General features: G+C 39.4%; 1 protein-coding gene across 1 annotated transcript; it reads left to right on the top strand.

Annotated features, from left to right (window-relative positions):
- The first annotated feature begins 7287 nt into the window (after positions 1 to 7287).
- On the top strand, positions 7288 to 14763 carry gata5 (GATA binding protein 5). The gene is made up of 6 exons (XM_058085547.1): positions 7288 to 7864; positions 10010 to 10179; positions 11992 to 12120; positions 13363 to 13447; positions 13535 to 13659; positions 13961 to 14763. Exons 1-6 carry the CDS (start codon positions 7288 to 7290, stop codon positions 14081 to 14083), a joined length of 1209 nt encoding a protein of 402 aa, XP_057941530.1. The 3' UTR covers positions 14084 to 14763.
- The last annotated feature ends 242 nt before the right edge of the window (positions 14764 to 15005 follow it).

The following is a 15005-nucleotide window of genomic DNA, read 5'->3' as shown; positions in this document are numbered from 1 at the left end:
GATTTTGTGTGTGTCAAATATCTAGGAAGAAAAAAAATCAACAACTTTAGATAAATCAATTGTATTAATCACTGTATTGACACAAATAAACTGTATTGACTTTAATACTATGGTGAGAAAAACTGACTAATTTGTTGTGTAATTTGTCATAAATCATTAAATTAATTGATGCTTTGCTCAACCATCAATATTGTCAAATCCTACTCAATTCTCATGAGAAGCAGCTCAGTAATCTCGCTCAGTATTTCCCAGGCGTGTGTGTGTGTGTGTGTGTGTGTGTGTGTGTAGTCTAGCAGTTCCAGTAGTAGAAGCAGCACCAGCATCCCAGATAGGACGTGACAGGCTGAAATGAAACACACAGATAGGAGCGTGGAAGCCTGGGCAGACAGGAGCCAGTCTCCCATAGGTGCTGGAGATTAGGCTGACTCCTACTTCACATTCCCCAGCTGTGCAACACCGAAAGGAAGGCTGGTTTTGGAACACTTCGAATTCGCTACACTCAGAAGCACAAGCTAGCGTATAGGAAGATGACGTACAGCATGCAGGAAGACGGGGCATCAGGGTAAACGTGAGGACATGTGGCATGCGACATGTGTTATTATCGCTACGAACATTAGCATGCTAACCTTACAGTCTTTTCAATACACAGTTCCCACCTAGCAGGTTTCTGTGTTAAGTGTAAGTATGTGTGACAGTAAGAAAAGCTCTGGTGAGAAGAAAGAAGAAATCTTAAAAACCCTGACTCCCCCCGGGGAAAAAACTTTTGGGCGACTATAAAAAATGCCACACTTACACTCATACAAAGGTGTAAGTGTGTGTGACAGTAAGAAAAGCTCTGGTGAGACGAAAGAAGAAATCTCAATACCCCGACTCCCCCCTCCACCCCCACCCCCGGGGAAAAACTTCTGGGCGACTATAAAGAATGCCACACATACACTCATACAAAAGTGTAAGTGTGTGTGACAGTACGAAAAGCTCTGGTGAGAAGAAAGAAGAAAAAAAAAAAAAAACCTGAATTTCCCCCCCTGAGGGTAACAACTTCTGGGCGAATATAAAGAATGCCACACACACACAAAGGTGTAAGTGTGTGTGACAGTAAGAAAACCTCAGGTGAGAAGAAATCTTAAAAAAAAACAGAATTTCCCCCGCAGGGAAACAACTTTTGGGCGACTATAAAGAATGCCACACACACACACTCATACAAAGTTGTTAGTGTGTGTGACAGTAAGAAAAGCTCTGGTGAGAAGAAAGAACAAATCTCAAAAAGCAGACTTTTCTCCCCCAGGGAAACAACTTTTAGGCGACTATAAAGAATGCCACACACACACTCATACAAAGGTGTAAGTGTGTGTGACAGTAAGAAAACCTCCGGTGAGAAGAAAGAAGAAATCTCAAAACCCAGAATTTTCCCCCGTGGGGAAACCACTTTTAGGCAACTATAAAGAATGCCACACACACTCTCTCCTACAAACACGTGTGTGAGTGCAGACTGATAGCAACCATGCATGAGCTTGTGCTGTCGGTCTACATCCAGCATCACTCCATCTGAGGTGAAGAAGACAAACAAGAGTGAACACAGTCGTCTGCCATCACGTAAGAAGGAGAAATGAAGTGTGAATCGGTCTGCTTAGATAGCGACTATCTTTGATTATTATTGTTATTATTTTTACTTCTTTAGCATCTTCTTCAACAACATGGCCGCTGTTCCACCTCATGATGTCATGAAATCAATAAGAGGAACTGCACTTTTTGGGGGAATTTTGCCCATCATTCACAATCCTTATATGAAACATGAAGACACATTTCTTTCCCTTTTCTGTGCCTTTTATCACAAGAAAATAAGTTAATATGAGCTAGGTAACAATGCACATCATTGGGACACAGATATTTGGATGCTTTTGTATTTTTTGTACATTTTCTTCAGTAAAAATTGCTAAATTAGCAAATTTTCAGATCACCAGTTATTATCGCTACGAACATTAGCATGCTAACCTTATAATCTTTTCAACACACATTTCCCACCTAGCAGGTTTCTGTGTTAGATGTAAGTGTGTGTGACAGTAAGAAAAGCTCTGGTGAGAAGACCCAAGAAATCTCAAAAAACAGACTTCCCCCCAGGGTAACAACTTTTGGGCAACTATAAAGAATGCCACACACACACACACACATTCAAAGGTGTAAGTTTGTGTGACTGTAAGAAAAGCTCTAGTGAGAAGAAAGACGAAATCTCAAAACTCTGACTTTTCTACCCCGGGGAAACAACTTTTGGGCGACTATAAAGAATGCCACGCACACACACACACACACACTCATACAAAGGTGTAAGTGTGTATGACAGTAAGAAAAGCTCTGCTGAGAAGAAAGAAGAAATCTCAAAAAACAGACTTTCCCCCCCACGGGAAACAACTTTTGGGCGACTATAAAGAATGCCACACACACTCATACAAAGGTGTAAGTGTGTGTGACAGTAAGAAAAGCTCTGGTGAGAAGAAAGAAGAAATCTCAAAAACAGCCCCCCCCCCCCCCCCCCCAGGGTAACAACTTTTGGGCGACTATAAAGAATGCCACACACACACACACACACACACACACACACACTCATACAAAGTGTAAGTGTGTGTGACTGTAGAAAAGCTCAGGTGAGAAGAAAAAAGAAATCTAAAAAAAAAACGACTTTTCCCCCCAGGGAAACAACTTTTGGGCGACTATAAAGAATGCCACACACACACTCATACAAAGGTGTATGTGTGTCTGACTGTAAGAAAAGCTCTGGTGAGAAGAAAGAAGAAATCTCAAAAAACAGACTTTTCCCCCCATGGAAACAACTTTTGGGCGACTATAAAGAATGCCACACACACACAAACTCATACAAAGGTGTAAGTGCGTATGACAGTAAGAAAAGCTCTGGTGAGAAGAAAGAAGAAATCTCAAAAAACAGACTTTTCCCCCCATGGAAACAACTTTTGGGCGACTATAAAGAATGCCACACACACACAAACTCATACAAAGGTGTAAGTGCGTATGACAGTAAGAAAAGCTCTGGTGAGAAGAAAGAAGAAATCTCAAAAAAACAGAATCCCCCCCCCCCCCCCCCCCCCGGAAACAACTATTGGGCGACTATAGAGAATGCCACACACACACACTCATACAAAGGTGTAAGTGTGTGTGACAGTAAGAAAAGCTCTGGTGAGAAGAAAGAAAAAACAGAATCCCCCCCGGGAAACAACTTTTGGGCGACTATAAAGAATGCCCCACACACACACACACACACACACTCATACAAAGGTGTAAGTGTGTGTGACTGTAAGAAAACCTCAGGTTGGTTCTGTTGCCGCTTTGTTGTACAATTGTCCACCAATATGGCTGCAATTCCTGTAAGTCACTGTTAATGGGTCATGGTTGGTTTGGCCTATAGGCCGGCTGGGGCTGATAACGCCTGTGATGAATGAAGACCAGTGGGGATTTTTATCAGGAGGGGATCATTGCATCAATTTGCAACAATGACCAAGAAGAAGGAGGTGGGTGGGTGGGGGGTGGGAGAAATAAAACAGCTTTAAAACATGACAGCACACACACGCAACAGCAGAAGCGTGTTCTTTGATAGACAATAAATACTTTAGGAAAATTCCTAAGTTATCTTGCAGGCACGTAAATAAGACGATAGAGGAGCCATTCCATTGCATTCCGGCACAAAAGAATGCAGCAGTTAAAAGGACGCCTTTAAGCGGGAGATCAAAAAGGCCTTTTGGGACACAAAGATTTTCGCCACATTTTGCCGACCGCAGCTTCTTATTGACATAACCACGGACTGACCGGGGGTTGGGGGTTTGGGGGGGGGACCAGTGAGCAAGAAATCATGATGGAGCGTCCAAATGAGGCTGCGGTGGAGCGAGTCCTCACCCGTCACCTCATTCGTATGTTAGCTATCTGACTCCTATAGTGAGAGACGTGCGCTAAAGCCTCTCGTTGGCCTTTTTGGCGGGGCCTGATGCAAGACGTGCAAAGAGAGTTTACGGACAAAGTTGAACCAGTCAGTATTTCGAGAAAAATATATGCTTTGAAATTTCAACATCAGCTGCTCAACATAGCCAAACAGTCAGAATTTGAGCTAATCAACAACTCTATTCAATGAACTGTTGAGTTTCTAATTAGCACCACATCAAAACACATTAAGCGCTCATACCAGGGGCGTCACTATAGTTTCTGAGGACGATGGGGCCTTAGCCCCCTGGTGATGCACCGGATATGAGTGAATGTAATCCAAAAGAATTAAAAAATCCAAAAAACAAATAACGAACAAGAACCAGGATATAACTTTCCCACTTTTGGACAGATTTAGTAGAGATACTCAATTGTTTTAGGCCACTATTAAATGTACACAAAAGTAATCTACACTGCAAAACCACTGCTAAATCTCTGAAACCAGTGGACAGTGATTAATTATAATAATCATTATTATATGATTAATTAGCCTATTATTATTATTATTACTATCGTCATTGTTCTTCTTCTGATTATTACTAATCAGAATCAGTAGTCGTAGTAGTAATAGTAGTAGTAGTAGTAATAGTAGTACTACTAGTAATAGTAGTAGGCTAGTGTTAGCCTGCTAATTGGCTTGCTTATTAGCCTGCTTTTGCCCTATTATATGAAATTTGTCAGAGATTTTTTTTGTAAAAAAAAAAAAAAATCTATAAAAAATTATTAAAAAATCAATTAAAAACTAAAAAAAATCAGAAAAAAATTTTAATCAATAAAAAATATCAATTTATTTAAAATAGGCCTAATGACGCCACTGGCTCGTACAGATAGAGTTTCATTAACTCCACAAGATGGTGCCAGCAGCTTTATCTACCTCTGCATGCCCTTGAAATGCAATACTCAGTTGCCAGTGTGGAACTCCTGACAAATAAGTCAGTATTATTGACATTTTTTTATTGTATTTACCACAATTGGGAATTAACTTTACAGTAGTACTGGAACATCAACAAAAAACATATTTTTTTTATTTTGGTACTTTGTGGGTGAGCTTTTTATCATACACATTTTTAATATTACTTTTAATCTATTATTTTAGCACACAGTAAGTAAGGAGAGATAACAAGTCAAACCTGTAGGGGGAACTCTGGAGCAGGAAAACTAAACAAAAACATGTTTTTATATGATTATAAATACGTTTTATTCGTCGTTTAATTTAGAAATAGCAACAATCTAATTGAATAAGTTTAATCAATAGAATATATTTTGTTTTCTAATCGTCCTTTTATTCCCAGGTTTTGTTTTTCTTTCGTTTTGATCCATGCATCAATTTTATCTTATCCTGGTCCGGGTCTTGGGGGCTGTAATTATTAGTACACTTTAAAAAAAAATAACTAAATGGACTAACTCAATTAATATGTTTTAAGTCAAAAGAAAGTACGTTGTACATTATAATATATTTGTGTTAGTTTATGTTGTTTTTTTCTTCTTCATTCAACTCAAATTAAATTAAATAAGGTAATAAAATATAATTGAGACGGTTCTATCAAATTCTACGGGTAAAACAAATTAATTTAATTACAGGGATTCCGTAAAACAAATGTAAAATGATTGACACTTGATCAAAAATAATCCCTGTATTGCACTTTGGACTCAAAATGACTCACTTCTCATTCTTGATTTATGCGTCCGGCTTGACGCTCACATAGATACCGAATATAGGTTGATTTATTAGGGGGAAAAAATATGAAAAAAAAAATCAACAACAAAAACGACGGCCAATCGTGTCTTTGTTAAAATGGTATCCATTGACAAGTAAGTATGAAGTGTTAATTATAGACTCCAGACCAGACAATGTCATTAGTCTGAAGGAGTACCCTTTAAAAACTATTGTATTCTACATATACTCATTTTAAACACCTTATACTAGAAACTATATCAGTATAACATCTTTAAAAATAATTTGTTAGGCCTTTAAATTTGTTGTCTTTAGATTTTTTATTGCTAGATTTTTTTTTTATTTCTAGACCCACTTTTTATTTATTATTATGTATTACTTTTTATTATGTTAAAAACATGAAACAGCATTTTTATTTATTTGCACAGTTTTGGACTTATTCTTGTTACAGTAAGTAATAAAAATGAAGACATTAAAATCCAAAGAACAAAAGTAAGTAATTTAGTAATTATTAATTAATTAGTAACCTTGTCAGTCATTATATTGTAATAATATAGTTTTTTAAAATGTGAATTTAGCCTATATGAAGCTTTAAAAAACAACATATGTATGGGTTAATTTTAATCCAAATTCATGTTAGTGTGATTTAAATCTTTTAATGTAAATAGTTCGATAGTTAACTAAATGTAAATTTGGTACAAATGTGATAATAATTAAAAATGTATCATGTATCTAGTTCATTATTACTTTCCAAAGTGCATACAAATACTTGAATAATATTTAGTAATTATTTTTTTATTAATTTAATTCATTAATTAAAATTTTCATTTAATAATTTAAATTTAAATTATTTTAAAATAATTTTATTAAATTATATATTTTTTTGTAATTACAGGCGCAACCACCCAAAAAGTGTTTCCACGTCCGTGTCCATGTATCCATGCATGGGCCCTCATCCTGCTGCACCATGCAGCACCTTGCAACCCCCTCCAAAACCACCCCCACCCACCCCTCCTCCTCCTCCTTTGGGCCTACCTCCATGCCGGGTCACGTGTTCCTATTCGGGGATACAAAATTTCCAGTGGGAGAGAGCGTCCACACATACTCCTATCAGCAATTATCAGCCACGGTCCCTCCACTATCTACAGTATCTCCAAAAGGAAGGAGTGGCAGGGGAGGGGGACACCGGCTTTAAACCTGGACTAACTTTTTTTTTTAAAGGACTAAAACGTCTTTTTTTTTTTTTTTTTGCTTTTGAAGTTTGTGGTGCAGAACTTTCCTCAAAATTGTTCCTTCTTCTAAACCTTTTTTTTTAAAGGTGACATTTGGAATTCTTGAGGAGTTTTTTTTTAATCGCTTGACTGGCCTTATCTGGTGAGATAAAACACTAATGTATGCTTTCTTGTGTTATCATTAATGTTTTATTCTGTGTGTGTGCGCCCAAAATATGGAGCAGTTTATCTATGCGGAGTTCACTGCCTTCAGGATATCTCAACTTCAGTGATTTATTTTTTTAACATGCAATAATTGTGTCTTCCACATGCAGGATGCAGGGGTTCCTTTGGGGTTTGTGCAGAAAGGACTCCCCAAAAATTTGTTTTTTAAAAAAAAAATAAAGATATCAGAGGAAAATGTATCAGAGCCTCACTTTGTCCTCCGGGCAATCTCCATACACTCACGACACCGGGAGTTACATGCACCCTTCGGCCAACTCCGCCGTCTACGTACCCCCAACAAGAGTCCCGGCCATGCTGCCCACTCTCCCCTATTTGCAGACCTGCGACCCGCCCCTCCAGTCCCACAGCCTCGGTGCTCATCACCACCATCACCACCACCATCACCACGGCTGGTCCCAGAACGCCTGCACCGACTCCCCGTCCTTCGCCACACCCGCCAGCCCTCACCCTCCGCACGGCTTCTCCTACTCTCACAGCCCGCCTCCTCCTCCGCCGCCACCGACTCTCAGCACCAACGCGGGCCGGGATGCAGCCTACCAGAGCCCGCTCGTGCTCGGAAACAGCGCTCGTGCCGCGGAGCAGCTCGGTGGCGCCCTGGTGCGCTCCGTGGCCGGTGGGTCTTACACGGCGCCGTACGCATACATGAGTCCGGAGATGGCGACCTCCTCCTGGACGCCGGGACCGTTCGAGAGCGGGGTGATGAGCCTGCAAGGCCGCCAAGGAGGCATGTCTGCGCGGCGTTCGAGTCTCGGTAGGCCCGCTATAAAGTGCACCATTTATGCTATTTAATACACACTTATGAGGATAAGCGCCATATAAAATTATGTATTATTATAGATAATTTAATGATACTTCAATAAAAAGTGACCAATATTTATAAAAAAAATATTTCGATAGAATTTTCTATGCTGTTACTGTTACATAATAAACACACTTAATTATTTGTAATTTAATCGACTTTCATTGTATTTATTAATCAAACACACACATTAATAGTGTGTTATTTATTTTTTATTTAATTCTAGTCGTCTTTCACAACATTAAACATAAATTTAAGAACTGTATTAAAAATATAATAACACCCAGTTTTCATTACATTTCAAATTGATGCCTATATAATACCAGATCCCGGTTATAATTGTGTTATTGTTGCATTTGTAATATTTATGTCCATTTCCTGTAGCCAAATATGTAACCAAAATATTAGAAACAGTTCTCATTATGATGAAGTTCAGTGTTAAAACACTTTTATTTAAAATAATAATTAAAATAATAGTTTTAACATGAATTATATTAAATATTATTTAAAACATAAATCAAGATCATGATATTATCTTTGTGAAAGCAATAGTGGCAAATTGTTATGGTCAATATGTTATTTTTAGTGGCTGTTTGGGGTTATTTTTATTACATGAGCGTTATTATTATTATTATTATGATCAGTTTTTGCTTTATAATATATAATTAATATTATGCAGACCCCCATGTTAGAAGTGATGACCTAACAAGTCAGCAGCCAGATTGAATCAAAGTGTTTTAAAACAATCCAAACCACTTTGGACCAAGACAATACACATTCTTTAAGTAAGTAAACCTGCAATTAAAATGTTAATCTAATCCCCCTGAGCAACAGTGCAGTGTTTTGCGCAAAGGCCTCAATACACACAAGAGACCCCCCCCCCCCCCATTCAGGAACAGTTATCACCTCCACTGTGATCAAACACTTTCCAATGTCACCAGAACGCATGCACAAGTTGGGTTGAAATAGTCACTGTTGTCATGATTGTTTATAGCTAATGAAACAAGACTGCATCCATGGTGGCCTATAGGGTGGCTCACTTCTGGTCACGTGACATTGTTTTCATAAAGCATAGTCTATACGTAAAAACAATAAGCACGGCACACTGGAAGGCTTTAAAAAAAATACAGTATCAAAGCACGTTTTGTGAAAAGCTGAAACAATGAAATACTTTGCCTTAAAAAAAAATCTCCATATGAGAAAGTGTAGTAAAATTCATGTACAGTTATAAAATAAATACATGAAATTAAATGTAATTATTGTTGAAAGCGGACACAAAAACGGACCCGATCACATATAGCAGATATATGACACTTTTACAGATAAAATAAGATAAAAAATTCCTGGTGGATTGTTAGAATTATAAGCTTAAAGTATAGTTTGCCTGTATGAAATATATACTCTGGCATATATACTCATTATATATACTATTAGTTGGTTGGTTGGTTCTGCCCTGCTTTCTGGTGATATAAGAGCTAGGTCTGGCTGTATGGGGTGGGATTTGTTTGGCGGTGGGAGGCACAAAATGAGAACGTGGGTTTCGGCAGTAGTCTGGAAGTACTCGGGAGTGTGACCAACAACAGCGGAATGGGTGTGCTCTAAAGGGGGACCATAAGTGCACTTATAAAGTGAAAACATTGTCTATTTTAAACATCTGTCTCTTTCCAAAGATACATGATCCATGCAGTAGAAGTAGGATTTTATGGAGAAATATTATTATTAAATATTTATTATGGAGAAATTGATATAATTGTATGTGTGTAGAACCAGTCAAACATTTGGGGACACTTTATTATTCAGTCGCATGAGAAATTGCCTCCAAACGTTTGACTGCAATCTTCAAAGCTATGACATAATGAATGAAATATTATAAATGTTGGTACAATTTATGCCAGGCGTTTGTCGTTTGTCAAATATTTAATGGATAGAAGAGACCCAGGATCTTTCTAGGTTGATAACAGCCCCCCCTCCCTCCATCAGTCTGTCTCCACACTGCGGGTTTTGATCTCTTTCCATGTCAGTAGAGGGTGTCAGTATTGTATTTATTATTATTATTATTGTTGCGTTTCTTTAAAAGTGTTTCATTTCTGTACTCAGACCTGGTGGAGGACATGCCCACCGAAGGCAGGGAGTGTGTCAACTGTGGTTCCATCTCGACGCCGCTGTGGCGTAGAGATGGTACGGGACATTACCTATGTAACGCCTGCGGGCTCTACCACAAGATGAACGGCATCAACAGGCCACTCATCAAACCACAGAAGAGGCTGGTAAGTACACTGGAGTTTTAGTATTTATATTGTTTTATTTATAATATTTAGCATTATGGTTCAGATATGCATATTTTTTGCTCCGTAGTACATTTCATTTAGTGTTTGTGATAGTAAAGTGGAATATCGGTTTTTGTGATGAATCTGTTCCATTGGTGCAGTCTAAAGCCAAACTCTATGAAAACTGAATATGTTTTTTTTTTTTTCTGAAACCGGGTACTACGGTTTCCTCCCACATTCTAAAAACATGCTAGGTTAATTGGGGACTCCAAATTGTCCATATGGATAATTTGAGGATTGTCCTAATGGACAATGCTAGGTTACATACAAAAAATATGCTAGGTTAATTGGTGACTCCAAATTGTCCTGGACAAATCCAAGGAAATACAGCAGGAATAGGTGCAGATTCTGGAAAATCAAAAACATTTTCAGTGTGGGTTATTGTGTGAGAACACAACTCCATACAAACTTCATTCATTCATTTTCTACCACTTATCCTCACGGGGGGTGCTGGAGCCTATCCCAGCTGTCTTTGGGCAAGAGGCGGGGTACACCCTGGACTGGTGGCCAGCCAATCACAGGGCACATATAGACAAACAACCATTCACACTCCCATTCATACCTATGGACAATTTGGAGTCGCTAATTAACCTAGCATGTTTTTGGAATGTGGGAGGAAACCGGAGTACCCGGAGAAAACCCACGCATGCACGGGGAGAACATGAAAACTCCACACAGAGATGGCCCAGGGTGGAATTGAACTCTGGTCTCCTAGCTAACCACTCGGACGCCGCCCTTAAGATGAATTTTCATTAATTCATTCATTTTCTACCGCTTATCTTCACAAGGGTCATGGGGGGTGCTGGAGCCTATCCCAGCCGTCTTCGGGCGAGAGGCGGGGTACACCCTGGACTGGTGGCCAGCCAATCACAGGGCACTCACATTCATATATATAGCGGTCGAGTAGTTAGCACACAGACCTCACAGCTAGGAGACCAGAGTTCAATTCCACCCTCGGCCATCTCTGTGTGGAATTTGTATGTTGTCCCCAAGCATGCGTGGGTTTTCTCCGGGTACTCCGGTTTCCTCCCACATTCCAAAAACTTGCTAGGTTAATTGGCGACTCCAAATTGTCCATAGGTATGAATGTGAGTGTGAATGGTTGTTTGTCTATATGTGCCCTGTGATTGGCTGGCGACCAGTCCAGGGTATACCCTTGGCGACCCTAGTGATGATAAACGGCATAGAAAATATATGGATGCATGTTATCAATGTGCTGGCACTTGCAACTCTCCTTGGTTCCATGGTGGGTTATTTTGTAGCTCGATCAATGCAAAAAAGCAAAGACTGTGTTAGTAAGCACTGAGTAAACCTTGGTCAAATCAGCTTGTATTCCTTTAAAAAAAAACATCCCAGGTGGCGAGTGCCGTTTCAAGGCTTCACGGCTGCTTATTTCCCACCAGCTTGCATCTACAGAGCAGCTGTGCTCGTCCTGCAGTGACCTTGCCCTTGGACGAGATGTTTGCGAGCAATGTGGCTGCTCAAACACAACCAACGTGCAGCAAAAATAATCATTATTTATGTTACTGTGTAAAAGCCCGTCCAACTAATGACTCAATAGCTATTTTCACATTGAAGCCATGCTGCTGTAATTCATCTTTGTCGTATGTTGCCAGTCTTTGCGCTGACATCCTGTGATTCTTTCTTCCCCCCCCCAAAAAAAAAGTCCAAGGCAATCTGTTTTTTTGGGTCTGAGCCAAAACTGAAAAAAAAACAGTCCAACATTTTTATTTATTTTTTTTACTTTTACAGCAAACCACATCCCGCCGAGCTGGTCTGTGCTGCACAAACTGTCACACTAGCACCACCACGCTGTGGAGACGCAACGCTGAGGGAGAACCAGTGTGTAACGCGTGTGGGCTCTACATGAAACTGCACGGGGTACGTAACCAGACTTAGCAGTTTAAAGGAAAACTGCATTTTTGGGGGAATTTTGCCCATCATTCACAAACAAATTATTTATTTCCCTTTTCTGTGCATTATAACACGAGAAAATTAGTTAATATCAGCTAGCTTACAGTGCTGTCATTGGGATACACATATTATATGGTTTGATATACACACTCATGATCATGCATTAACACGTACCAGGATGATAACATGTAATATTTGCAGTATCTTGCTGTATTTTCATGTTTCAAAACAGTACCGAAACTTCTTTCATAGGGTGCATTGATACTAGCTAACATGACGGCTCGCTAATCGCTAGTTTCAACGTCATTCAGAGACGGAAGAGCGGATACCTAGCTCTCGATTTAGCGATTTTAAGACTCAATAAGACTCAATAAGATGCTTGTTTGCCGTCAAAATTTTTCACATGAGAACTGGAGCACACGTCTTGTGCTGGAAGATACAGCCATCCCAATGAGAATGGAGATTGTAAGTGTTGTCGCTGCTGTTGTTGTTGACTAGCATAACTGTGCCACATAAGGATTGTGAATGATGGGCAAAATTCCCCCCAAAAGTACAGTTCCCCTTTAACAATTCAGATATTCAACCAAGAGTCCAGAATCCATTATTAAGCTCTTTTGACTTAGTTCCCGGTTTGAATCCTGCTTCTGGACTTTTCTGTAGTGCTTTACGTTGCTATTAGGTTCTCCGGTTGTGGAGTTCTCGGTTTTCCCAGCCATTCATTCAACCCAGGAGTGAAAAACCAATGGTTACCATCTTTGGTAGTCAGTCAGTTCGGTTGTTGAATGACTTGGAATTTGACCAGAAATGTTCAAGAGTTCCAGTCTGGTTTCTTTTTTTGAAGCAGTTGTTTGAATTAGTCTAAAAATTCAGATATGCAAAAGTCGACGGACGGTCCGGAATTTGTATTTGGTTGGACAACAAGAAGGTGGCTGGTTTGAATCCCCAATCGTGAATCCCTGTTAGGAACCGAGGTTATGGAGTTCTCCTGGTTTTCCATCCATCAATCCAGTTGGATACTCAGCTGGTTTTGTTGAACAACTTGTGATTTTACCAAAGATTTCTAAAACATGGTCCAAAAATCCAAATTGAGAAAAGCCAAAAACCCCAAAAAAGGACTACAAATACAAATTGTATGACTTTTGTATATATATGTGTGGATTTATGTCTCTGCACTTGAGTCAAGTAATGATGGATATCTCCTCCATCCAGGTGCCCAGACCTCTGGCCATGAAGAAAGAGAGTATCCAGACCAGGAAACGCAAACCTAAGATGCCTAAGAACAAGTCAGCTACAGGTGTGGTAAAACAAGCGCACCCTGAAGCAAATACCAACAATTTGTATTGATATTACATAGATACTTAGATTTTGTTATCGTTTTTAGCCCCGCCCACCGCCTCTGACAGCAGCTCGCCATCGTCCCTCACCGTGTCAGAACACGCCTCCACCATTAAGAGTGAACCCAACTTGACCCCTTCACCCTACGCTGGACAGACCATCACGTCTCAGGTAGTCTCGAAGCATCTCGAAACCAGGAAGTAGTATGCTAAGTGGGGGAAATGGAGAAATACACAAAGTATTGCTTTATATTGCTTATATACTGAATCAAATAATCAATTTTTTCACTTTAGTTAATATAAATCATCTCCTCTAAGCCAGGAAGTAGTATCATAAATGCTCAAATTAATGCCAATTTATTACAGAGTCCACTTTCTCATGCATTCCAAGTCATTTTTTAAAAAATGTCCAATTCTGTCCAATTATCAACTGCTTCTAATAAATTTTTTTCTTTAATTTCTGTCCTCTGCAGTCGGCTAGCCAGTTGAACACAACGATATCATCATCGCACGTGGACATTAAATACGAGGATTATGTTTTTACGCCAACATCCATGGCCGCACAGAACTCCTGGTGCGCTCTTTCCCAAGCATGAGCCACCATCATTATTACTGAGCCGCCTGAACACATTTTCATGGACACCCAAGTGGGACGACATATTGCCCACTTTTAATATATATGAGTGGACCTCTCAATTAAAGACTTTTTTTAATTGATCACGGGGGTGGACGCAAGGATGCTACAAGCTAACTACCTATTTTTACAGCAATGCAAAACAAAAACGTGCACATGCATTCATTTTAAGCATATTTTTGTTGTGTTTTTGTTGAAAAGAACACAATGAGAACATGTTACTTTTTTTTTGGTTGTTGATGAGCACATCTCATCAGCAACACGTAGATGATTAACTTTTATGGACGCATTATTTATGTTAAGATAAGGGCAGTTAAAAGTCACCGTGATGTGTTTGTGGGGCGGCCATGTTGCCGAGTGACCTCCACGTTGAGGTTATGTGAGCAATTGTTCGGTTAGATATGATGGTTGTAAATTGGCCCGATTTTCAAGTTGACGGTTGCTGTGTGAAAGTGCAATGGCTCTTTTTTTTTTTTTTTGTTAAATTAAGAGTGAAATAATTATAATTGTCTTATAATTGTATTGTCTGTATTTTGTTGGTAATTATTGTTAAAGGGAAAAAAAAGACTCTTTCTTCTTCGGAATCTGATTTACTATCTATTATTAATTTGATGGATGAGAAATGAATGTAATAAAAAAAGGAATCCCACCAATTTCATTCGTCACTCCGTTATATCTTTGCATGCATATTCAGCAAGAAGAGCATCATCATCATCACACGTGTATGTGTGCGTGTCTGTGTGTGCGCCAACTGATCAACCGTTCAAAGGTTGTGTTCCAACTGTGTTTTATGGCATGGAGCCAGCAACAAGGTCGCTTTACTGCCAACACAGCGACACGCAGGCGACACAACGCCAACAACACCACCCTGCTTTATGGCAGCA

The sequence above is a fragment of the Doryrhamphus excisus genome, chromosome 10 (genome assembly GCF_030265055.1).
Source record: "Doryrhamphus excisus isolate RoL2022-K1 chromosome 10, RoL_Dexc_1.0, whole genome shotgun sequence".
NCBI lineage: Eukaryota > Metazoa > Chordata > Actinopteri > Syngnathiformes > Syngnathidae > Doryrhamphus > Doryrhamphus excisus.
Note: the sequence above shows the minus strand (reverse complement) of the source record. Positions and strands in the feature narration are given on the sequence as shown.

Coding starts and splice junctions, on each gene's coding strand:
- gata5 (XM_058085547.1), top strand. CDS start 7,288: ATGTATCAGAGCCTCACTTTGTCCTCCGGGCAATCTCCATACACTCAC. Junction 12,121..13,362: donor TCTACATGAAACTGCACGGG/GTACGTAACCAG, acceptor TCCTCCATCCAG/GTGCCCAGACCTCTGGCCAT. Junction 13,660..13,960: donor GACAGACCATCACGTCTCAG/GTAGTCTCGAAG, acceptor TGTCCTCTGCAG/TCGGCTAGCCAGTTGAACAC.